Raw genomic sequence first — 25879 nt, 5'->3', positions numbered from 1 at the left:
TAAAAGGAATTTTCTTATTTTGTTTTTTAAGGATTCTTCAATAGATTGTTATTCTTCTTTGCCCAACCAAGTATGGAGCAAGTCATATCCAAAGACCAATTCTATCTTCATAGAATATACTATAAATGTATCTATTGGAAATAACCACCCTGATGCATCAGTGCATCTCCATTGGCGAGAAGAAACATAAGCCAAGTTAGGTCAGGTTGGCATTGGGTTTTGTCTTATAGGGTCGGGGTGGGTTTGGAAATTGATCCTTTTGGTAAGTTGGGGTGGGGGGTGGGTTTGGGTGGAGACAATACAGGGTCGGGTTAGGGTTGAGGCAAACCTGTGCTGAACCTGACCCATTGACATCCCTATTCTTTATAGAGGCCTTAGGTTGTTCTACTACTAGTTGACCATTGAAATATCTAGGTATGCCTTTAGGAGCCAACCCATAGGATGAAAGCTTTTGGAATCCAATTCTTGAAAGTTATGTTAAGAAATTGTCAACTTGGAAGAGGATTTATGCATCTCTGGGGGTTGTATTACTCTGATAAAGTCTACTCTAACAAACCTTCCACTTTACTTTCTCTTGTTCTTTAAGACACCACAAAGGGAGGTGTTGAAAGTAGAGAAGATCAGGAGAGAGTTCTTATGGGAACTTGGTGAACAAAGAAAAGATCACTTGGTGAGATGGAATTTAGTTTGCCAAAGTAAGGAGCAAGGGGGATTGAGTATAGGCAATATAGGGAAGACCAGCGTTGCTTTATTGGGTAAGCGGTTGTGGAGATGGTCTCTAGAGAGGTAGAGGCTTTGGCACAAGGTCATAGGAAGCATTCATGCATGTGTAGGTAATGGTTGGGATGCTGGAGTGTCTCGGCGGGCCACTCTGAACTTTTCGTGGAAGGCTATCAATGGCATCCTTCCCCAATTCCTATGCCTTATCAGATATGATGTGTGTGCTAGAGTTTTGTTTTGGGAAGGCACTTGGATTGGTAATTCCACCCTTAAGGACCTTTGCCCCTCTATGTATTCCCTCTCCATCTTTAAAAAATGAACCCATTCGGAGGTTTGTTTCTTTTTGTATAGTTGGAATCTGGGTTTTAGAAGAGACCTGAGAGACTCTGAGCTTGACCAAGCTGGTTTTCTACTCAAAACCCTTGGCCCTGATTTTTTGGATCACTCTAAACCTGATACTAGAATATGGACTCCTAACTCTCTAGGTCTTTTTTCTTGTGCTTCTTTTTTCTCTCAGTTGTGTTCTTTCTTTTGTAAAGAAATTTGGTCTAAACCCATGCCCCAAGGTGGGAGCCCTTTGCTGGGAAGTCTCTTGGGAAAATAAGAACTTCAGATAATTTGCAAAAGAGACGACCCGACCTTAATATCTTCCCAAACTGGTGTATCCTTTGCAAGCTACAATTGGCTAAAGCCAAGGTTCAAAGTATCGATACGTATCGGCCGATATGGGCCGATACGTATCGTGCCGATGGCTTCCCGATATGCCCCTCCAGGGGTTGTAACGGGTCAGGCATTGGTTCAGAGGGTGGTTGGGCCTTGAACCAACCCCTCTGAACCAGTTTCGAAAAAAAATAAAACCTAAAAAAAAGTACTGATACAGGCCGATATGCCCTACCGGCGTATCGACCTGTGTTGATACTTTGAACCTTGGCTAAAGCAAACCATCCCAAACAGTATCTGAAGTGTTTGGGAGAGATCTGCTAAGAACAAAATCTTGCTTCCCAGTTTCTCCATTATCCCAAACACTTTGGGTAACTTGCAAAATTTTCTTCAGCTAAGAACAAGCCAGTTGTAGCCTGGAAGCCTCCCGAAGAAGGTTTCATCAAGCTAAACCAAGGTTCAAAGTATCAACAGTAGCAGTACTTTTTTTTTAGGTTTTATTATTTTTTTTTGAAACCGGTTCAGAGGGGTCGGTTTAAGGCCCGACCACCCTCTGAACCAGTGCCTGACCCGATACAACCCCTGGAGGGGCGTATCGAGAAGCCATTGACACGATATGGATCAGCCGATACGGGCTGATACATATCGATACTTTGAACCTTGAGCTAAACTTTGATGGTAGTAGCCTCGGTAATCCTGGGCCTTCTGATATTGAAAGGAGTATTCAGGAATGAAGAGGGTCAGATTATTGCTTGTTCTCTGGTCCAATTGGAAGGGGGATGCGGTTAGTGCAGAGATCCAAGCAGTTTTACATGGGGCAAAGATTGCTAGAGATGAACTTTGGGAGATTGGTCATTGAAGGTAACTCTAGACTGGTTATTTGGTGGCTGAAAGAGCCGAAGACTGTAGCCTGGTCTTTCAGGGGGGGGGGGGGGTGATGAGAAGATTTAAGTGGCTAACTTATTAACAGTTAGAGTCCAGTGGGAAAAATAGGCTAATGGGTTGGCTGACCTTGCTAAGCAAGGGTGCATAGGGATTAATTATTTTGGGCTCAATTGCAATTTTGCTTTGTCTTTGAGGCAGCATCTCACACCTCTTTGTGGGAACTCTCTGCTGTATTTTTTGTTAGTTCATCTTGATTAATATTAATAAACTGCTTCTTTACTTATCAAAAAATACTATATCCATTTCATTCTGCTTGTTTTAAAAAAAAAATTGTTTGATCCCTTTCACTTGTCAAAAAAAAAAAAAAAAAAACTTTGATCCCTTTCCTTACACACCACCCAAATGATTGCAGCAGGGGGTATACTCCACAGGATTCTCCCTCTTTTCTGCCTCTTCTACTTAATCCCTGTAGTCTCCATTCTTGTAATAGCTGAACCAAAAAGCCAATTTGACATCCTTGCAGACTGAAGCAAGATAGACCACAGCTGATGACTGAAACTACATTGGATAAAAAGGAGATTTTAAGACTCACTGTAGACCCCACAAAGGCTGCAATTGAACTGATCAGTCCATGCCTCTTCTGATCAATTTGTCAGCAGTTAAACACTTCCCAAGAATTGCAGTCCAAACTAGGAAAGCTACCTTGGAGGGGATGTATTTACTCCGAACTTGTATCATATAAGTACAGTATTCCTAAAGCACCATAACTTTGTCGTTTTAAATATAATAATGCTAAAATCAGTAAACCTTAATCCACTAATCTTAAGTCTAAGAAACAAGAACATTTAAGCAACATGAAGTCAAGAAGCTGGGCCAACCTGATCCCAACAAAAACTGAAAAGTATGGTTGGGTTAGGGGTTCAACAACTTTGGTTGGGTTGGGGTAGACTTCAACTTGATGGTCCCGACCTAACCTGGCCTTACTTTCACTTAGTGGCAACTCCATACTACCAAACTATTGATGGGAGGAAAACTTAAAAGAACCTTTTTCTCACTTTCATCTTTTATTTTATGCCTTATTTCTATTTTATATGCCATGCCACCAGCCAACCATGTTCCATCACAAATAGGAGCTGGAAGTGAGTCTTAGAGTCCAAATAGCAGCTGGAAGTTGCTATTTTGGGTCTATAAAAGAGTGTCAACGGGTCTTATAGAGAACAATCCATTCCATTCAATTGAATAAAGATTTTTTTTTTCTTTTCTGTTTCTACCATAGCCAGCAGCTATAGTAGAATTAATTCTTGCTTCCTCTTCTATTTTCTCTTCTTTATTTGCTTGTTAATACTTGTGGCTGAAGCTTCTTGTTATGTGTCGGAAATTTTCTGCTTCAATTATAAATTGAACTAATAATCATTGTAGAATGACCTAACCACCCTGATACATATGAAGATAACATAACACTGGCAAAAAAGACAAATACTCCTTACATGACCACGACTTCCAAAACAGGCAAAAATGAGTATATAAATAACAATTCTTGTGAGTATGAGCATATAGATAAAATTAAAACTTAAATTCCAAATTCCTGAAGTCAAGTTGCTTTCAATATCTTGTGGGGATACAAATAATTGTCAAACAGAAAGTCTGGCATTCTGGTTGGAAATCTTTCTCAGAATATCTTGTTGACATCCTCTCAAGAGAAAAATTCTTATTGCAATTTCTAATGTTTAATGAAGGAACACATGCTACTTGTACATAAAAAAGACATCGTCTTTCTGGAATCTCTATGCTTTCAAATTAGTATTGGGGTTTCACTTTATTGCCTTCCCACTTTTATGGTTTCATGTGCCATTTGATTTTGAATTCTTGATGCTCATTATCTGAGAACTGATAACCTATGCAGTTCAATTCTCAAAACTCATTATCGCCTCATATTGGACTGGGTCTTGGAGTTCAGGGACCAGGTCTAAATGCTGTTGCATCAGCTTCATTACAACAGCCAAATTTAATTCATCAACAATCCACTCAGCGTGCTTTGAGTTCTCCTGTGCCAAAAGAATCAGGTGCTTCTACTATGGCTTCACTAATTGTCCACACTTACAATCTGTATAACAAAGATAAGAAGGTAACTATATGGCTGTTAAATATGATGATGCAGATGTTGGCCACAATAAAGTTGATGACCAGCAGCAACAAAATCCATCTGATGATTCAAGTGGGGAACCTACTACAAGTTCTGGGGTGAACAAAAATCTCATGAATGAGGACGATCTGAAGACTCCATACTCAGTAGACACACCTGTATGTTCAGTATTTATAGTTTAATTCACATTCTAAAGACATGATTAAGTTTTCTTTCTTTTACTTTATTTTTTTAGTTTTTGTGTTTTAGGCAAACAAACATCACTTCAATCATGGTAGATGTGAGTATGGACCATATATCATATCTTTGGAGTTCCTGCTGGTGTTGTGTTGCCTACCAAGAGTTTTGGTTTGGTATGAAGAGTCTTCTATAGCCTTCAGAGACACAAGTGGATAACCATAAAACATGGCTAAAGTCTTTTTGCCTTTCTCTGCCAAGAAGGGATGAACATCTTTGGAAACATGAGTTTATCTGGCCCCGTCCCTCCTTTCTCGTGGGTCATTCTCTCCTCTTCTGGTTTTCCCTCCTTACAGCAGCCCACCAGTAGCCCACCTACCTTCCCTCCCTCCTTTTCTATGTAGTACTTACACTCTTTCCTAATATGCAGTAGAACTGCTGTTAGCCTTCATGCACATGTTTACATATGTATGTGTTTTGGGGCTTCAAATTTGATGCTCCAACAACTTGATCCTACTTCTTGCTTCTGTTTCTCTACAGTGTTATCACTAAGGTTTGTCCTTTGATCTTATCTCCTTGTTCTCCCTATCCCTCCCCCCTCCTCTCTCTCTCTCTCTCTCTCTCTCTCTTTCTGTTAAAACCTCATTCCTCTTTCTATGTCTTAAATTTGCCGCAGTATATCTTCTAGAAATTTCAAACCCAATTTACTAAATTACTGCTGGTGGAAGAATCTAGAGAAACTTGATTTCTTCCCTGGTTTCCATTTTTCCATATTTGCATCATGGAATCCCAGACTTCTTTAGTTGGAAAAACACCACTTTGAAATTTTAAATATAAACAAACTATAACTAGATAAATTAAACCCTATTATTGGATCCCACAGAAAATTGCAAAAATGACAAAATACCCCTACTGTCCAAAAATACAGAAATACATAAAATATCATAAAATTCCAATTGACTCTTCATCTCCTGCATCATTCTCCCCCGGTTCAAAAAAACTCGTCCTCGAGTTTTGAAGAACTTGAGGATGAAAAATTGATATGCCCCAATTACAAAAGGAGTAGGACTTCCCACAACTACATGCCTGGATTGTAGAGTAGAGGCCACACATAGAACTACAAAAGGATTTTGAAAGAAACGTAGTTTTGAAAAACTACCTTTCATAACCATCTTTGTTAAATCATCAATAACATTAGTTTCCTGAACATCTAATTCATCAACCAGCCTTTGTGATGAATCTTCCCCTTGCTTATCCAAATTCTCAACTACAACATTTGGAACTTTTCCTTCAACTTCTAGCTTAGGAAACACTATCTCTATGTGTTTTTCTATCCTTGGTTCTTCAACAAACTCTAGGACTCCTTCTATTGTTGATGTTGGTGGAACTTGTGCTATGTCGGGTTGTAATTCTTGAATTAGTTCTAGTTGATCTTATAACGTAAATTCACATACTTCCGTACTAGGATTTACTACAATCAGCACATTTGTATCTTGCACATGAATTTCTTTAACTTGCTCCCGTTATATTTCTTCTTGATTATTAACCTCAAGCTGATCATGGGTATTGGAAACTCCAACAATTTCTATTTTTGCTTGGCTTACACCTTCTTGATTTTTAATATCTACAACTTTTATAGCTTGAAATTCTTCTTCTTTAGCTTCATCCTCAACTTCAACTCTGGGATAGGTATCAACGTGCAAGGAATCATCTACTTTCTTATCTACTTGGAATTCTTCTTCTTTAGCTTCATCCTCAAATTCTTCTTCTTTGCTCGAAATTAGTCAGCTCCATATATAGATCATCATGGAAGTTTAGTGGGATGTACTTTCCCTGCAAACACCTCTTCATCTCTGCCGATGAACTAATTGGATCATCGCCTCTATTCTCTAGTTGTTGCTCAAGAGTTCTCCACCATACTTTAGCATGACCCGTCAGCTTAATGCGCACAAATCTAATTCTTTGTTTGTCAAACATATCATGCCAATCAAAATATTCTTTTAGTTCAGCAACCCAATCAAAGAATGCTTGTGGATCATCATCTTCTTTGAAATCTGGTATTTCCCTTTCTCTTCTAACATGTTTGAAAACCTTACTCCCATAGTTAGCATTATTAGATCTGTTTTCTTCCACCATCTTCTCAAATAAGTCAACCAAAGACCCTTCATATGGTTCAAAAACCCAATTATCATTGATTCTAGGCTTGTAAGATTGTCTAGAAGATACCCTAGGCCTAAAGAATCGATCACTTTGTGAGAACATAGTGAATAAACCATTAGTTCTTTTTAGTGATAGTTTTCTGCCTATGTAACTTTCTGAGTGCTTAATTGTTGTGTACATCTCCTCATGTACCTCTTTTTATTTCAAATAAAGTTAACCTTCTTTTAAAAAAAAAACCATTCCAATTGATGTAGGACTAGCTCAGTTATAGTCCTTAGAGAATGTTGAATGGTTCTTGGATCAGAATTTTATGGCTGTTGATGGCTGTAATGGCTTCTTGAAGGAATAAAAGAGAAAATAGGGAGAAAAAGAAGAGAGAAAATACCTGGAATAACTCACAGGGTGCCTAGAATCACTCTAGGGCATGGGAAACACTCACCATAGCTAGCATAAGCTGATAAAACTCAATAAACTTCATTGCCTTTGTGTAAAACGTCCATACATATTTATAGACTCTAAACTCATAATAATCCTAGGAGTCAAACTATTAGACTCATAATAGTCATAGGAGTCAAACTGTTAGACTCAATAATCCTAGTAGGACTCAAACTAAGCTGTTATTATCCTATTTCAATTCAAAGAAGACTCAATAACTCTAATCCTACTTATGTAATGACTTTGAAATTTTAAATATAAACAAACTATAACTAGACAAATTAAACCCTATCATTGGACCCCACAGAAAATTGCAAAAATGACAAAAAATACCCCTACTGTCCAGAAATAGATAAAATATCATAAAATTCCAATCGACTTTTCATCTCCTGCATCACTAGGACTCAGTAAGCCAGCTTAAAAACTGATCTGCCTTGTTTTGTTGTTTGTATCATTTTGCCTTTATTAAGAAGATGTTGCTTTTATGTGTCTAAATCAATAAGGATATTCTTATTAGCTACAAAAGATATGTATTTCTAGCTTAAGCTCAATGACTAAGATAAAGTTTTCCTTAAACCATGTTTCTTGAGTGTATTTATGAAATGAAAACTTGCTGATATTAAAAAACACTAGCAGATGATTTTGGTGCACTCCACTTCTCATGCTTTACAGTGTTGCATGCAGTGTCCCTGTTGGACATGCGTCAGATTTTGACCCTTCCTTGATTCCTGAGGGATACTACAATGTAACATTTTCTAATTTCTCCTAGCGTACTTATTTGACATAAATGAACAGCTAATGTACACAATTGATGCTATTTTGCTCGAAAACCCTATATGTGCTTAACGTTAGAATTAAAACAATAGGCTGTTTTAATGGTAAATACTTTTTTGTGGATATCCTTCAAGTCGATGTATTTTTTCTTTCTTTTTTTGGACAAGTTAAATCTTGGACACGCATCCAATTCTGACCCTCATGTTTGTATCCATTCAACACTGGCTTTGCCAGGTTTGGATATGAATGTTCAGGAACTTATATGAACCTGGCTGGTTGGCCTTACCCAGGAATGCTCCTTCAGAATGGATCTTGATGTCAACTATTCTACTTACCCCAACTTTACATGTACTAAATCTCACCAAGTGAATTCTAGGAAATTTCAAATCTCTGAATGTGGAATGTATGATAGTTCTGGTGTTGTTGACTTTCTAGTTTTCTTTTTTCTTTGTTTCCTAGACCAGTAAGGTAGTAACAGATCAAAATAGTTTAAACTAAGAGTAATAAATATAGTGAAGTGGAATTTCTTGCTTTCTATGGTGTGTAAGAAGTTTGCATGTAAAAATTTCTGGAACCATGGTCTGATCTTTTTAAGTGCTTGCATATCAGGTTGGAGGATCTGGTTCTTTAGTAGAACCTGCCCAGGTGCCAAGAGATACTGACCTCTCTCCTGGACAACCATTGCAGTCCAATCAACCTTCACTTGGTTTGGGTGTCATTGGTCGAAGGAGTGTTTCTGATCTTGGTGCAATTGGCGATAACCTCAGTGGATCCACTGCAAATTCTGCTGGAATGCATGATCACACATACAATATGCAGATGCTTGAGGCTGCATATTACAAGCTTCCCCAACCCAAAGACTCAGAACGTGCAAAGAGCTATACTCCAGTATGGGAGTTTCTGTTCTATAGTTTATTTTTACCAAGACTTTATTTCAAAATTAACTGGTAGATAATTTTGTTTTTCTGCTTACAGAGACATCCTGCAGTAACCCCTCTGAGCTATCCTCAAGTGCAGTCACCCATTGTTGATAATCCTGCCTTCTGGGAACGCTTAGGTGTTGATACTATGGGAACTGATACCTTGTTCTTTGCATTTTACTTTCAACAGGTGCGATGTTTGCTTATATTCTTTTTCTTTGTTGCTGTATGATTTTATCATATTGGGCTTGTTCTTAAGCTAAATGCAATTAACAGAATACTTATCAGCAATACTTGGCTGCAAGAGAGTTGAAAAGGCAATCATGGAGATACCACAGGAAATATAGTACATGGTTTCAACGTCATGAGGAACCCAGAGTCACAACTGATGAATGTGAACAGGGGACTTATGTGTACTTTGATTTCCATATTGGCAATGATGACTTACAACATGGGTGGTATGTTTACTGTATCTCATACCTTTGCCAAAGGGAATATAACTTTGTTGTTGAGTTGGTCCGAGTTGTTTTTTATTTAGTTAGGAAGTTGTTGGGCTTTAGGCCCATTAGTTTATGTTTTTTTAAGTTGACTGTTCAGCTATATTAGTAGCTGCCCTACTAAGGGCATCCTTGTAATATCTCTTCCTTTAAGTTAAGTATAAATATAATGAGAGGTAGGTGGCTAGGGTTAATTTTACAATCTTGGTTGACTTCCTACTCTTTTCTTCTCCTTTCTTCTCTACTGCTGAAATCTTCATCTTCTTCCTCTTTCCTTTCACAAGAAACTCGACTAAATCTGCAACTAGTGATTTCTACTTGGTATCAGAGCGGGCCGAAGGTTCCTTGAAGTTGTTCTCTCATGCAGCCCTAGATCGGCTGACTGCATGGTGATTTAAGAGGCTGATCAAAGCTCTCAGGTAAGCCTAGTTTTTGGATTTTTTGGTGGATCTGTGTGCCTTGTAGTTGGTCTAGGGTTTCTCATCAAAATCAGGAAAAACTGGAGAAAGGGGAAGAGTCCTGTTTCTGTTGGATTCTTCAATTTTGACCTAGGAAGTGGCGCCCTAATTTTTTAAGGTTCCTTGGAGTTTTTTGTATGGGGCAATTCAAGTCCTACCTGATTTGGAGGCTTCTAGAGAGAGCGGCTGCCTCTTCTCTCTCTTCTTTCGTCCTATAGAAAAGGAATCTTTTGTGGGAAGAAAGTCTAGGACACCAGAAAGGCGTTGGTTCCAAAAGGTGTTTTGTTTGATCTTGTTGCAAATTTCAGTTATTTTCTTTACAATTTTTTAGAAGCATGGAGGGCCACGGAGTTGAAAATAAGCCCGAGAGTGAAATGGGACCAGTGGGAGGAGGTGCTGGAAACCCTTTCGGGGCTGGGACCATTACTACAGTTAGGTTGGATGGTGCAAATTACTTAGAATGGTCACAATCTGCAAAGATGGCCTTTGGTGCTCGTGGGAAATTATGGTATATCACTGGTGAAGAGGTGAAACCCGAAACTAGCAACTCCCGGTGGGTACAGGAGAATTATATGGTGATGACTTGGTTGTGTAAGTCCATGTTGCCCCATATAAGTAAAAAATTTTTATGGGCAAATACAACTAAGGAAATATGGGATGGGGTTGCAGAAACCTATTCATAGAGGGAGAATGTTGCTAGGGCTTATCAGTTGAGAAATCAGATTATTTCTACAAGGCAGGGAGATAGACCTGTTGCAGCCTATTTTTCAGCCCTTAAAACCCTGTGGCAGGACCATTTAGAGACATTTGCTTGGGAAACCACCAAGGATGCAACTACCTATCAGAAACATCTAACGAAGTATAGGGTGTTTGAATTTCTTGCTGGCCTTAATCCTGAGTATAATATTGCACGACAACACCTTCTTTCCAGGGACAGTGTTACTCTCTCCCAGGCATATGCCTTTGTGTCAGGGGAGGAGTGCAGGAGAGATGTGATGATGAAAAACCTTATTCCTGATCAGTCTGCCATGGTAAGTGCTGTGAAACCTAAACAAAGTGGAGATCGGGGTGGCAGTGAAATCAAGAAGGAAGACAAGAGATTTGATCTGTGACTACTGTAAGAAGCCTAAACACACAAGAGATACTTGCCGGAAGCTTCACCCACATCTTGTGCTGACTAGATTGAAAAATAAGAAGGGAAAATGCACACATGGTAGTTACTGGTGACATTCTGGCCCCTCCTACTACAGCTGCTTTGGAGTCTGTTGCAGCTGCTGCAATAAGGGCCGAACTTGAGAAGTATGGGCTACTTCTAAACCAGCGAGATACAGCCAGTTCCAGTTCAGCCGCAAGCGGACAGCAAGGTACATGTGGCACTGGTGGAGTCCACTCTATTTCCTTTGCTCACATAGGTAGTTCACACGTTACTGCAAATTATGTTTCTACTTCAAGTAAGGAGGGACCTCCTTGGATTATAGATTCTGGAGCCTTAGAGCACATGACCCAGAGCTCTACTGTTTTTTCAACTTACCAGCTCTGTTCTGGCAGAGATAGGGTCTCCACAGCTGATGGATCCCATGTTCCTATTGCTGGGAAGGGATCTTTCAAGATTAGTGATTCTATTTCTCTACCCTTTGTCCTTCATGTTCCCAGATTGAGCACTAATTTGTTATCTGTTAGTAGTTTGACTAAGAACCTGAACTGCTCAGTAATTTTTTCTCATGGTCATTGTATTTTGCAGGATCTGGATTCAAAGAGGACGATTGGGAGTGGTCGTGAAGTGATTGGAATCTACCTCCTGGATGTACTTCCCCCTCATCAGAGTCATCGTGTTAGCAGGGATAGTGAGTCAGGGTCAGTGGGTCAAATTATGCTTTGTCATAATCGTTTGGGCCATTTACCTTTTTCTTCTTTGAGTTTTTTGTTTCCAAAACTTTTTGAGTCTGTTAGTTTGTCAAGTCTAGAGTGTGAAGGTTGTCAACTTGGAAAGCATTGTAGACATTCATTTAAACCTAGTAATAAAAGATCCTCTTCTTCTTTTGATGTTATTCATTCGGATGTGTGGGGCCCTTACCATGTTCCTTCTATGGGAGGCTATCGATATTTTCTCTTATTTGTGGATGGTTTCTCACGATACTCTTGGATTTACCTGATGAGATCCCGCGATGAAGTACCATCCTTGGTGAGGCAATTTCATCAGATGGTGCTAACACAGTTTGGAACAAGAATAAAGGTGTTCAGATCCGACAATGCCAGGTAATATTTTGAAAGACACCTTGCCTCATATCTGTTAGAATATGGTGTTGTCCATCAGAGCAGTTGTCCCTACAGTCCACGGCAGAATGGTGTTGCAGAAAGGAAGAACATACACATTGTTGAGATTGCAAGAAGCATGATGATCACATCTACAGTTCTAGTTCGGTTTTGGGGTGATGCAGTTCTCACAGCAGTATATCTGATTAACAGGGTGCCCTCTCGTATACTTGGATTCAACACCCCATTCAGTCTCCTTTTTCCTCAGGGGGAGATGTTTCATATTCTTCTCAGGGTATTTGGGTGTGTCTGCTTTGCACATATTCTTCTCAAGGAGACAGTTGGATGTAGATGGGTTTGCACAGTAAAATATAAGGCAGATGGAAATATAGAAAGGTACAAGGCAAGACTTGTTGCAAAAGGGTACACACAGACCTATGGCATTGATTACTTAGAGACCTTTGCACCAGTTGCAAAGATGACCTCTATTCGGATACTTTTTTCTCTTGTTGCCTCATGCTCTTGGCCCTTGTTTCAACTTGATGTGAAGAATGCTTTCCTAAATGGGGATCTGCAAGAAAAAGTGTATATGGATCTTCCTGTTGGTTTTTACAATGATACTGAAAAGGGAAAGGTATGCAGGCTTAAGAAGTCACTTTATGGCTTGAAACAATCTCCCAGAGCATGATTTGACAGATTCAGAAAGGCCTTGATTGCTTTTGGCTACATTCAGACTCAATCCGATCACACTTTGTTTGTGAAGCGAAGGGGATCTTTGGTGTCAGTCCTAATTGTTTATGTGGATGATATTGTTGTCGCCGGGAATGATCTGAGTGAGATTGATGGTCTGAAAAGGAACCTACATAAAGAATTTGCAATTAAGGATCTTGGAGAACTGAGATACTTCTTAGGCATTGAAGTTGCAAGATCAAAACATGGAATTTTTATCTCTGAAAGGAAGTATGTCTTGGATCTTCTTCAAGAGACATGGAAGCTTGGAACAAAGGCAATCAACACCCCTATTGATCAGAACCATAAAATCAATGCATCAGAAGGTGAACCGGTAAAGAACATTGGGAGATATCAGAGACTTATGGGTCGGCTGCTATACTTGTGTTTGACAAGACCAGACATTTCCTATGCAGTAAGTGTAGTAAGTCAATACATGCATGCTCCACGAGTCCAGCATTGAGAGGCAGTTGAGAGGATTCTTGCTTATCTGAAGGGGCACCCGGGTAGAGGCATATTGTTTACTGATCATGGACAGTTGAAACTAGAGACTTATACAGATGCAGATTGGACAGAATGCCTTGATGACAGGAGATCAACTTCAGGAGTGTGCACCCTTGTTGGGGGTAACCTTGTCTCATGGAAGAGTAAGAAACAAACAGTGGTGGCAAGATCAAGTGCTGAAGCCGAATATAGGGCCATGGCACGTGGAGTTTCAGAACTTCTCTGGATCCGTTCCCTGTTAGAAGAAATTGGTGTACAGGTAGAAGAACCTATGATGCTATATTGTGATAACCAGGCAGCAATTAACATTGCCCATAACTCAGTCCAACATGACTGAACTAAGCACATTGAAGTGGATAGACATTTTATCAGAGAAAGGGTAACTTCTGGAGAAGTTTGTCTTCCATACATTGCTTCTGATCTGCAACTCGCTGATGTTCTCACAAAAGGTGTTGCAAAGAACAAGCTGGAGCATGATCTACGCAAGTTGGGAATGTGTGACATTTACTCCCAACTTGAGGGGGAGTGTTGAGTTGGTCCGAGTTGTTTTTTATTTAGTTAGGAAGTTGTTGGGCTTTAGGCCCATTAGTTTTATGTTTTTTTAAGTTGTGACTTTTCAACTATATTAGTAGCCGCCCTACTAAGGGCATCCTTGTAATATCTCATCCTTTAAGTTAAGTATATTAGTAGGCGGTTAGGGTTAATTTTACAATCCTGGTTGACTTCCTACTCTTTTCTTCTTCTCCTTTCTTCTCTACTGCTGAAATCTTCATCTTTCCCCTCTTTCCTTTCACAAGAAACTCGGCTAAATATGCAATTAGTGATTTCTACTTTTGTATTGATTTATCAAGTTGAAATTTTTGTGCAAAGCTTGTTCATGTTATTTAGATGCTCACAAGTAGGGGTTATCGTTGCTAGCCTGGATCCTTGAAGTCCAGGTGCCAGGCCTGGCCTGGGTCCAGCCCATGATCACCCTTACTGACAAGGCACTTGAAAGCAGTTTTGTGAATGTGGTCAGGTGATGACTAGTCATGTCTAAATGCTGACTAGTTGACCACAGAAAAATCCTAAATTTATGATATTAATGCAATCTCATGTATAAACTAAAATAGATTTTGTATATGCAATAAAAGAATGATATAGAACATTTAGTTTGGATAGACTGAGCTGGGGATTGACAATCTTTGTTTCTTAGAGAGAGATTGCAACCTTGACTATTTGATGTGGTCCATCTGTGGTAACTTCATACCAGCACATGACTAAGTTGCTATAAGAAATCAAATATAAAACAGGAAACAAGAAGAGAAGGGAATGTCTTGAATGAATGCAAGAAACAAAGTGGGTAATGGCTTTTGCAACACTTTAGAAATAGCAAAAAACAAAATAGTAGAAAGAAATGCATGACATGAAAAGGGTAATATATCATAAGAAATAACGTGGATCAAAAGGTGAGCAATACTAGCAGAATACTGTTTACATTGAAGTATAAAGAAAGGATAGAGTATCAGATCGGGTATTTTTCTAACAAAGAGCATTTGTGGATAACCAAGTTTTGGTTAAAATTCTGTATTGGCTTGTTGCTAAGGAAGGTGTTAAGAGATGAAAAATGTAAGCCACCATGAATATGTGGAGAGGATGTTGTAGAAAAAAGGTTAATGGAGCAGCAGATGGAGAGGATGTTAGAGATGAAAAATGCAAGCCACCATGAATATGTGGAGAGGATGTTGTAGAAAAAAGGTTAATGGAGCAGCAGATGGAGAGGATGTTAATGTAGAATTTCTCAGGAAAACCACCATGAATATAAGCTTTGAGCAGAATGTAAATTTCTTTTTTGCTCTTAATGAAATAGTTACCTTTCTTGACAATGATGCGAGAGTTGGAGGAAATTAGTTGCGAGAAAGAGATGGGAGAGTTTGTACCAGCAAGGAATTGAAGGTTCTGAAGATTGAGGCTAAAACTCTTATCCTGGAAAGAGTGTGGACAAGAAAAGTAGCAGCTTTGAAGATTGTAGAGTTGAGGAAAGCTTCCTTGATTCTAGGCTTCTAGCAGGAAGAGCTGTTTCATGTTTCCAAAGAGTTAGAACCAGGAAGGAGTGGAAACTTAGCCGCATTGAAGAAGGTAGGAGATACTTTGCAGTTAGGAGAGAAAACAGAAATGTCCGCTTCATTGGGCTCTATGAGTATTTCAGAGAAGGACGAAGGCAACTTATATGTTTTCCAAAGGGAAGAAATGCTTCTGTGGGTGGTTGTTACTAGCAGAGGCGGTACAGGAATATTCATGGTTCAAGATGGTGTCACAGAAGGATTTAAAGGAGACCTCGTGGAAAGCAGAGGTAGCTGAATCAAGACGCGAAGAACCTATGGAGAACTCTAAGATGCCAGTGGAAAGTGGAGAGAAAGTGCAGTATACATTAGAAGTGGTGCAGCCGAAATCTTGGGTTCATGGCCCTAAAGAATTTTGTCAAGATAAGCTGATGATTTCGGTGAATAAGGAGATTAAGTATTGGAATAGGTGGCGGAAGACATTGAAGGGGTAAAGTGTATAGAAGAATTGGAGTTTGTTCCATTTGAGATTAACAAGGCATTGTTAATCTGTCCACAGTGGCAATCAGAGTTTGTAACAAGATCAGTGGAGACTGAATTAGGCCTGATCACGATTCAGCGTTGGGCCTTTTCTAGCAATGAAAAATTCTTGGAGCCAACAACCACCATCGACCTGAAACTATTGGGACTCACTTTCCATCTTTGGTCAGAGGAGGTTATAAGTAAGGTGTCGAAGAACTAGATTCCTTTAATTCTTCAGACCTTCAAGCAGTGAGAATGAAATTGATTGGGGCAAAGACGGAAAAGATACCACGAATGATAGAGGGGATGGCCTTCAAGGTGTGGATAGCTTCTTCCATTGAAGCCTGATGGTGGAAGGAAGGGTGTGCCAGTGGGGAAGACGACTCTAACAAGAAAGAAGACAGACCATGTGGCAGAATGCGAGAGGTTGCGCAACAAGGAAAGTTGGGAAGCACAAGTAAGGAGACAGAAGCTTGAAAGGCAAAAAAGATGTGCTGCAATTTTCTAAATTTATTAGAGGATCTTACCCTTAGCCTGATGATCGAAGGGCCCAGTTTAAAACCTTTGCATAGGTGGTTTTACTATGGTTTTTTTTCAAGATTGTTAGGTAGTGCTGAAAGATGATTTGATGTGGGCTTTTGATGAATTTTTTTGAAAGGGGAATAATAAATCTAGGATTGAACTCTACCTTTATTGCCTTGATTCCTAAAAGAAATGGAGCCGACCATCCCAAGGATTTTAGATCTATCGGCTTGGTGAATAGGTAAAGTGTTGGCTCTAAGAATTCAGGAAGTTCTCCCCTGCATTGTTACATCCAATCAAGGGGCTTTGTGTAGAATAGGTAAATCACTGATCAAATTCTAATTGCTAATGAATGTGTTGAGGAAATGAAGAGATCAAGGAGAAAAGGAATAATCTGCGAACTGGACTTGGAAAAGGCTTATGATTTAGTTGATTGGACCTTTTTAATTGAGGTTTTGAGGCAATGTGGATTTGGTGGGAGGTGGTGTAAATGGATTTTGGGGTGCTTAAATACTTGCCATTATTCAATTTTAGTTAGTGGCACAGTGGCAGACTTCTTTCTAGCTAAAACATGAGATAAGACAAGGAGATCCCCTTCCCGCCTTTCCATTCACACTTATAGTTGATGCTCTAAGCAGAATCATATTGAAGGTTGGTGAGAAGGTGGAGAGTGGGAAGAGGTGGTGTCCCTATTACCCATTTACAATCTGCAGATGATACCATTCCCTTTTCTGAAGGAAATGAGCTGGAATGGGTAAGAAATTTAAAGCTTTCAGTGCAGCTTTTTGGAAGGATGTCAAATCTAAAGATTAATTTTGGTAAGAGCTGTGTAGCTGGAGTCAACATGAGGGAAGGGGAGCTGGCAGAATGTGCAGAAATATTAAGTTGCAGTGTTGTGTCTTGGCCCTTTTAGCTAATCCAAAAGAAGTTGGGTTTTGGGAAGTGTTAGAGAGGTTCTCCAAAAAGTTAGCTATCTAGTAGAAAGGATATTTGTCGTTAGGTGGCAGGGTCGCTTTGATCAGTTAAACCCTAGCTAATCAACCTGTTTATTATTTGTCAGTCTTCAAGGCTTCACTTAGTGTTTGTAAAAGAATAAAGATGAGGGATTTTTTATTGTGGGAGCTAAGGTGTGGTGCAGACCTATTCCACCAAGGATTGCTGCTTTTTCTTGGGAAGTTGTACATGGAAAGATTAACACCCTTGACGTTCTTAAATGAAAGTGGCCTAGTTGGTGTTTATCCCCTCACTGGTGTGTGTTATGTAAGGCTGATGGTGAGAGTTGCTATCACTTATTTATTTCATGTTTTTTTATTACCCTTGTTTGGGAATGGTGCTTTTCTTTGATTGGGTGCAGGTGGAATCCTCCTATGAATGTACAAAGCATGTTTGATGCAACTACTTTCTCTTGACTGCAAAAGAGGGGAATTATGTGGAGATGCCTAAGAGCAGCTACTCTTTGGATGATTTGAGAGGAGCGGAACTCAAGGATTTTTTCTGGATAAAGAAGTAAATAAGTATTTGAAGCAGTTAAAATAAAAGTGCCGCATTGGTTGAAGTCCTTGGAGGGTTTCTCATGTGTTTCAGCAAATGATTTACTAAGAAACTGGAAGGCAGTGGCGGATTCATCTGTTCATAAGATTGTCACAAGTCACCATTGGAGCCCACTGGATAGAGGATTTATTAAACTCAATTTCGATGGTAGTAGCTTAGGAAATCCAAGACCTTCTGGCATTGGAAGTGTATTTAGAGATGAGGGTAAGATCATTGCCCTATATTCTGGACTGGCTGAGGAAGGAAATTCATTGAGAGCAGAAGTAATGGCTGTAATGGAAGCTAAAGGGTGAGAACAATGAGTCAGCAAGCTAATTGTCGAGGGAGATTCAACATTGGTGATCACTTGCCAAGCAGGTGGCTAACTAGAGATATGGAAGTAAGGATAGGGTGGGTTACACGGAATGCTAATGCTGTAGCTGATGCACTTGCCAAACAGTGGGTTGAGAGAGGTTCTTTGTTTTGGGCACAATTGCAAGGAAGTTGGGGCACTTTGGGGGAGAGATAAGAGGTTTTATCTCTAACGACATAGTTTTCAAGGCATCAAGGCCAGCTAGGTGATAGGGGAGCGCCTTGTCGCCTAGGCAATGAGTTTTTTAAAATAAAAAATATAAATGCTAGGGTAGATCCCTAGGTTTCATAGTAATATGTAGTGATCTTTAACTAATAATCATCGTAATTCTCGTGAAATAAGTATAAGCCCCATATCAATAGATAGAAAGTGAACATACTTATGAGTAAAAAAATAAGAAAGGAAATAAGCACACAAAACATAAAGGTTGAGCCCTTGTGTTGGTCCTATGAAGTCCTATTGATTGCTCTTGTGTGTCAATTGGATAAAACCTTCAAGTTATTTTTTACTTATCAATCCAGGTTTTAAACTCCTAAAGGGTTCAAGAATATGTCAATGCCTTGTGTCTCGATTGAACCCAAACAAATAAGAAAATAACAAAAAGAAACTAGTATAAGAATAACAATATTAATGCTATAAACCCACAATATGAATAATTTAGTGCAATAATATCTATTGTACTACTATTGTTAATATAAGATATAAATATGTAGGTGTTTGGGGGAGGCGACCCTTCAAGAATGCCTTATTGCCTAGGCGTCACCTTGACAACAATGTCTCACGAACTTTAAACTGTATTGAATCAGCAGTACTTACTAATATTTGCTCTTATTAATAAAGTTTTGGAGTTATTGATAAAAAGAAGAAATAGTTACCTTTCTCAAAAAAAAAAAAAAAAAAAAAATCTGCATTAACATACTTGATTAAGTGGGTACCACTTCGAGGGAAAACTGGGAAAAATAATATCTAAGAATTTATGAAAATCTAAATTCTCAAAGAAATTAAATATTTCAAAAGGCCCATTAACCGGTTGGTTTGAGAATCATCTTATTTAAGACAAAGGATGTAGTAAGTTAAACTATTTTGACTCTTAAACATCATAGCTACAACCTAGAGTATCTTAAATCATCTATTTAAACATCAACTTCAAGGTTAATATGTCAAACTAGGGGTGCAATACAGGTTCCTAATTTGAACAATTTACATGCATCGAGCTCAATCTTTCGGGCCAGGCCCATTCAAATATACAAGTGAGGTGAGGTTCACCCCCACAAAATGAGCCTTACCTGTGAGGTTAGGCAATCTTTTGCTTCATTCAAAATCTGATTCTTTTGTTCCATGGATTGTTGAAAACCATGGGAAGGATTTTATGGACTTCGTAAGTGTTGGTCTTGTTACATTTAATTAATGAGGATGAACTGATTTAATATCTAGTCTTGAACAAGGTTTTGGTTTGTATTCCAAATCTGGGAACTCTGGTACTCATGACTTGTCAATGTTCATATGCAGGTGCCAAAGGATTAAGACTGAATTCACTTTTGAGTACAGTTACCTTGAAGATGAGCTTGTTGTATAGAGTACCTGCAGAAAATGAAGAACCACATACATGTAAAGTGAAACTTTCAGTATGCAAAACTTGGAGTGTCATTATAATCTCATCTTTATTTTTTCTTCTTGTTTTGGTTTAAAGCAGTAATTTTGATGCATCATAGCTGGTGTGTAATATTTCTTTATAACTAGGGCAGATAACGGATTTTTTTTATAAATCACTAGTAAACATGGCATGTCATCAACAAAGTTCTGGTCCTCCTTTATTCCAAACTTTTCAACCCATGGTTGAACCAGCAGTTTGACCTGTAACCTGGCCAGATGTCTGTTTCACCCCTGTCGCAAAAAAACAAAAAAAATAAAGACCTGGTAACTCAGCAGGTTCAATCGCTGGACCATTTGACCCTGTTAATGGATCATCAGTCAATAATTCTCATTTATCACACTTATTTTTGTTTAACACTGTGCAGCCTTACCCTTTCACGGAGAAACTGTGCAAGGTTAAGGCTGCATACATCTATCCCTCCTCAGACCCTACATTGGTGGGAGCCTCGTGCACTGGGCTGCCTTATGGTAAATATATAACTATTCACTATCTTTTTTGTTTTTCTTCTCCTTTTCTTTATGCACTCGTTATTTTACGGTGGTTGTTCCTCCACTGGAGTAAATTTTGGGATTTAAAAGAAAAAAATCATGTTTACAGCTAACTGGAACATTATCTGGAGAAATTGTTTCTTCCCTGCCTCGTTACTTATTCCAGCACTTTTAGAAATATCATAGATATTGGACTGCACTTATATGAATTTGTTGCAGGGAAATCGCCGACGGTTACAGACTGATTGGTTGCTTAGCAAAATGATATACATGTATATGAATTCGTTGCAGGGAAATTGCTGACGGTTACAGACTGATTGGTTGCTTGGCAAAATGATAGCCATTAACATGCTTCTATGTGGATCAGTGGACGTCCATGGTGGACTTTGTATCATTTACATAGTAAGGTTTCTTTTTTATTTTTCCTGGCATATTAATTCTAAATGAAAATCTAATTGGCTTAAATAAATTTGGATTAGTTTTTATTCTCTATCTGATTGTGGACAAGGAAAAAACAGTTGATATCTTATTTTCTGGCGTGGTGGGGGAATCTACTGCAATATTTTTCCATGAAATTTGTGTTATCTATTCTCAGTCTCTCACTGCTTCATTTTACTTGTCATTGCAAGTTCGCCCATTCCCTCCTGTCTTGAGGGCTATAGAGGAATGGTGCAGTCGAAGGAAGCTGCTATATTGCTTTCATCACAACTTGAGATAGGGCTAGGACATCATCGCACATTGGCATGGATCTGGTTAAAAGTTCAAACCTAAAACAGGGGCAGGGTTTTCGCCCAGTCACCACTCACCATCACCAGTGGGCGTACCTTTAAAGTTTAATCCAGACTCTCCATGTGATGGAGGATCTTCTGGCTTTGTAATCGACCTAGCAATTGTCATTTCCTAATAGCAGGCCTTGGGTTTATATATCTGCTAGTGTAGAGGCTAATCGATCGAATCCAACTATAGTGCGGAAAATGTTGCCTAAAAACTAATAATCTATCAACCAGTATCATCCGATTCATAATCAATCTGGGTTTTTGATTGGTTAAAATGTTATGGGTACCATGCCTTTCTAGCACCATAGAAATTCATAAAACAGAAAAGCAAAATATCCCTTAACCCCACGTAAAATTGATCATTAAGGTATTAGGCATCACACTCCCAGTTTAGGGTTTCGCCCTATTATAGAAATTTTTTCCCAGTTTCTTTGCCAGTTGTGAAAGTTTTAAAATATTGTAACATGCTGGTGCAATACATATCGATTTTAAGGGTCACTGATTTGCTTGGAGCTGACTCTGGATTTGTTCCTCAACACAACTTCACAGCACATTGCAGTTATACATTGGGTTCAGTTTGGAAAGAGAGAAACAGTACAAGTACAAATGCAAATATTTACAGTATAAATACATACAAAATAATACAAAACTATGCACTCTATATACTTGTATTTGTACTCTTAATTGAGCCTTAGGCTGTGTTTGGTTGCAATGCAAATGTAAATATGTACACTGTATATTTATCCTTTTTTCAGTTCATGAAGGCAAACGTAGTTCACATTTTAAACCATTTTTTGCAGTCATCTTATTTTTTGAAATTGGTGCAAAGTGTGGGCTCATCATTAAATGCTACAACTATCTTTATGACTCATGCTCCAATGCCTTAACTTTGGTCAAAAAGTTAATTATCAATAGGGCACAAAATTGTATTAAAAAAATAGATACTTAGAGTAAAGAAGTGTCAGAAAATATATTTTTGATCTGATAATCATTACTTTTTTTTATTTATCAAACTAGTGCTCGCAAACGCGAGTCGAGGTACATAAATACCCCAATTCAGTGTTTGTATCACAAACAAATGGAGCCTTAGACTCAATTTAAAAAGAATACAAATACAAACATGTACTAAATAAATACATAAAAATAATATAAAATATAAAGTTTTGCACTATAAATATTTGCATTTGCATTTATGCTTCCAAACTGAACCTTATAAATATCACGAGATACAAATACGGAAAATGTTGAAAGTGTTGTAACGTTGATGTCAGAAGTATGAGCAAATCCGGTTTCAGTTGGGATGATTTAGTGGTTTTAAACGACTGAAGATGTCATATCATAATCTCTTACAATTGTCTAATAAAAAAATTAAAAAATAGAGTTTCGGTTGATCGGAAGATAGTTTTTGCCTTCAATATTGGAAGTAGATTGCGGCTAGCAAATTGAAAATCATATTATAAGGTTGGAAGGTCGTACTTATCAGCCTAAGTTGATTCTGTTGAATTTGAACTAATCGCTTGCTTCACCTGTACTCAACTATCACCGGATCCGAATCTTGATGGATCCATAATCCATAATTCTTTTCAATCTGATTATGTATAGTTATTGATATCCATGTCCTTAATTAAATACGATTTGAAACCCCATACACTGACACACTGACCAATCGAGTTTAATTTTTCATTGGGCGATGCAGCTAATGTGCTTTGCTTATTCATTAATCAACCATTAGCGTACCTTTTCTCAATTGGATTAAATTTGGTCCAATCTGATCAGGTACAATCCAATGCATTGAATATTTTGGAGCATTTGGATCAGTCCAATTCAATGTTCGGACTGTTCAACTGTTCAAATTGGTTTTAACTCAAATTTGGTCTATTGACACCTGTATTTTTTTCTTCTACCAATGGATTGGATATTGATTCAATTCGACTCAATCCAATGGCTGGACCATGTCTAATTCAATCCAATAAATACTTTAAACCATTAAATTTAGATTGGGCAAATTTAATGTCTTATTCGTCTATCCAATTCATTCAAATTGATTTTGATTTGGACAGGTCCAACCTAAAACCGATTCATTGACACCCCTAATTACATTTTACATCACAATCACAACCCAGAACCCAACTGCTTCCTAGTTCCAACAGAGCTCAACACCGGTGGTCTGATGGATAAATCCGGATCATTACCCATACCCAATTGCCCAGTCCCAAAATTGGGCCAACCCTTTCAAAGGTTGGACCATGGACTCAGAATTCAGATGGTCTTGGAACTGTTAAAGTTGATGCATGGTTTTCAAAATAAGACCGAACTGGATGGTCAGACAGGAAAAACTGGGAACCAGTCAGGTGATTGGTTCCATTTTTCCCCCAAAACCAGATTTTTGCCAAAAAAGAATATTGATTTGGTCAGTAAATCGCTGATATGGGCATTCAAACTGTTCAATAGTTTTGACTTTTTTACTTTTTTTATTTTTTGTCAGAATGGGCCGACCATTCGATTCGAAGGGACTGTTCGACCTAAAAACCAGACCCCTGAACGGTTCATTGTGTGAGTCGGTTTTAAAAACCTTGAGCTGATGTGATCACTATTCACTACTTGCCAACTCTACCTAATGCAAACAATTAAAACAAGTCGGTTTCTTCACCCCGGAACCAAACAAAAGAGAGAAAAAGACAGAAGAAAACTCGGTGTTTGGATGGGAGGGCGACCTCTTCCAGTCTTTTTCCTCTCTTAATAACTCTGGATCAATACACAAATAGTAGTGATTGATGAATTAAAGAGCATTGGAAATGTATTCAACAATTCAAGTACACAAGTCATTTTTATTACTAGTGGAATGGCACGTGTTCGATTGTCTGGACTGGATCAAATGGGTCATCCCTGTAACATCACAAATAAATTACCCTGTTTTAAAATTTAAACTATGATATAGAGATAACTTGGAAGCAGGAACAATACTTAAAATAGTGCTAAGAAATAAGAATCCACCATCAACCACTGCCACCAACTGACCAAATTGTAAGCATTTTACAGGATACAGAATTTAAAAACTGAAACATGGGGCACCCAAAATAATTGATGAAATCACATCTTTTCTCTTGAAAAAGAAAATTAAGCATGAAACCAACCTGTGAAGTTGGGGGTGAAAACTTGGAGGTCAGAAGTAGGGATCGCCACAAGTCGAAATCTCACGAGCTATTCGAATTCGATTCAGGTTTCAACCAAGCTTCAAGCCGAGTTTGAGTTCAATATACAGACTTGTTTTTTAATTGAGTCGAGTTTGAGCGTAATAAAACTCGGCTCGTGAGATTCACGAGCCGGCTCGAATAGTTACATACATAACAATAATAATAATAATAGAAAATAATATATATAATATTTTTATTTTTATATATAATAATAACTAATTATTATAATTATTTATTTTTTAAACAGCAAATAAAAAATATTTTTTATATATATTTCTTTTATTTTTATAAAATATTTTTCTCAAGTTGAGCGCTCGAGCTCGAATTCAAGCCTCGTACTACCTTGGCGAGCCGAGCTCAAATAGCTAGCTATTTGGCTTGGCTCGGCTCAAATCCACCCCTAATCAGAAGTTTAAAATAGAATGCAGAATGCATTTGATCTTTTTTTTGCTTCTCAAAGTTTTCATTGTTTACCATAAATCTACTAGAAAATACAAGGGAAATCATTGGATATTAGAAGGTCATAACAGGAATAAAAAAAAAAAAAGGAATGATCCTTTTTCACAGTGAAGGATAAAACTCACCTCACCATTCCCTCCCTTCTTCTATAAGGAGCTAGCAGATTTTTTTTTCCAGAGAGGGACAAGAGAGGAAAGGGTTGAATTTTATGACAATTTCTATGATATTGGAAATGTATATATAATGCATGAAAAACTTTAACCAACCAGAACCCACCTGAACTTGAATTCGAATGAATAGGAGTTGATTGCTTATCAGCTTTTTAGGCAGTGATACTTTTTGTTAGCATAATTATACTCTGAGGATTAACCAAACAGTAAAATTAAATTTTCGGTTGATAGAATGCACCCAAGTTCACACAGGTCTGGACCACTACAATAGTATGGAACTGGTGTCACTTTGTTTATCAGAGTTTCACCACTCTGTGTGTGTGTTTTGTTAATTTAATATGGAATTGAATCATTTCCAATTGGTGGGTGCCATGAAATAATCCAAAAAGAAGGATCCCCAATAAACAATATGTGCATGGTGATAGAGAAGTGGATGAGAAAGCTAGCTCAAGTAACAAACCTTATCTTCTTCCTTTCCTTCCCTGCATGAGCTGTATTTGTCAGGAGCCACATAAATGGGGTCGAATCACCTTTGAATATATCACTTTTGAGCCTCTTCTGCCCCTGGATAATCAAGCAATAAGTAATGACCTTTTTTTTTCTATTTTACTTTTATAAATATATAGTATTCTCAAACTTATTTAATTCAAGTCAGAACAACAATGCCTTAATGACCAAAAGGCATTAATTTAAATGGAATCTGAAATGACTAAAGTTGTAATTTTTGTTCTATCTAAAAGGAATTTAAATGACTAAAAGTTTCATTCCATCCCTTTCCTTCGTGTGGTAAGCTTTAACCTCATATCCCACAGTATCCAGGCAAAAGGTTTTAAT

At 38.2% G+C, this 25879-nt stretch overlaps 1 protein-coding gene across 12 annotated transcripts in view; it reads left to right on the top strand.

Annotated features, from left to right (window-relative positions):
* LOC104611168 (uncharacterized) overlaps positions 1-21215 on the top strand; it is a 77033-nt gene extending 55818 nt beyond the window's left edge. For 3 of the 12 annotated variants that reach the window (XM_019200070.2, XM_019200071.2, XM_010278112.3), the window contains 7 exons: positions 4169-4328; positions 4424-4566; positions 8564-8842; positions 8930-9064; positions 9151-9332; positions 19814-19912; positions 20666-21021. In XM_019200070.2, coding sequence (XP_019055615.1) covers positions 4169-4328; positions 4424-4566; positions 8564-8842; positions 8930-9064; positions 9151-9332; positions 19814-19880 — 966 coding nt within the window. In that variant the 3' untranslated portion in view covers positions 19881-19912; positions 20666-21021. Of the gene's footprint in view, positions 1-4168; positions 4329-4423; positions 4567-8563; positions 8843-8929; positions 9065-9150; positions 9333-19813; positions 19980-20665; positions 21022-21075 lie in introns of those variants that run through there. The other 9 variants (XM_088897646.1, XM_010278111.3, XR_016082386.1 and 6 more) reach the window with 8 other exon arrangements.
* Positions 21216-25879: the final 4664 nt, after the last annotated feature.

Source organism: Nelumbo nucifera, chromosome 2 (genome assembly GCF_055504915.1).
Source record: "Nelumbo nucifera cultivar China Antique chromosome 2, China Antique-T2T, whole genome shotgun sequence".
In the NCBI taxonomy this organism is placed as follows: Eukaryota; Viridiplantae; Streptophyta; class Magnoliopsida; order Proteales; family Nelumbonaceae; genus Nelumbo; species Nelumbo nucifera.
The sequence above is the reverse complement of the archived record's forward strand: the minus strand, read 5'-3'. Positions and strand labels throughout refer to the sequence as shown.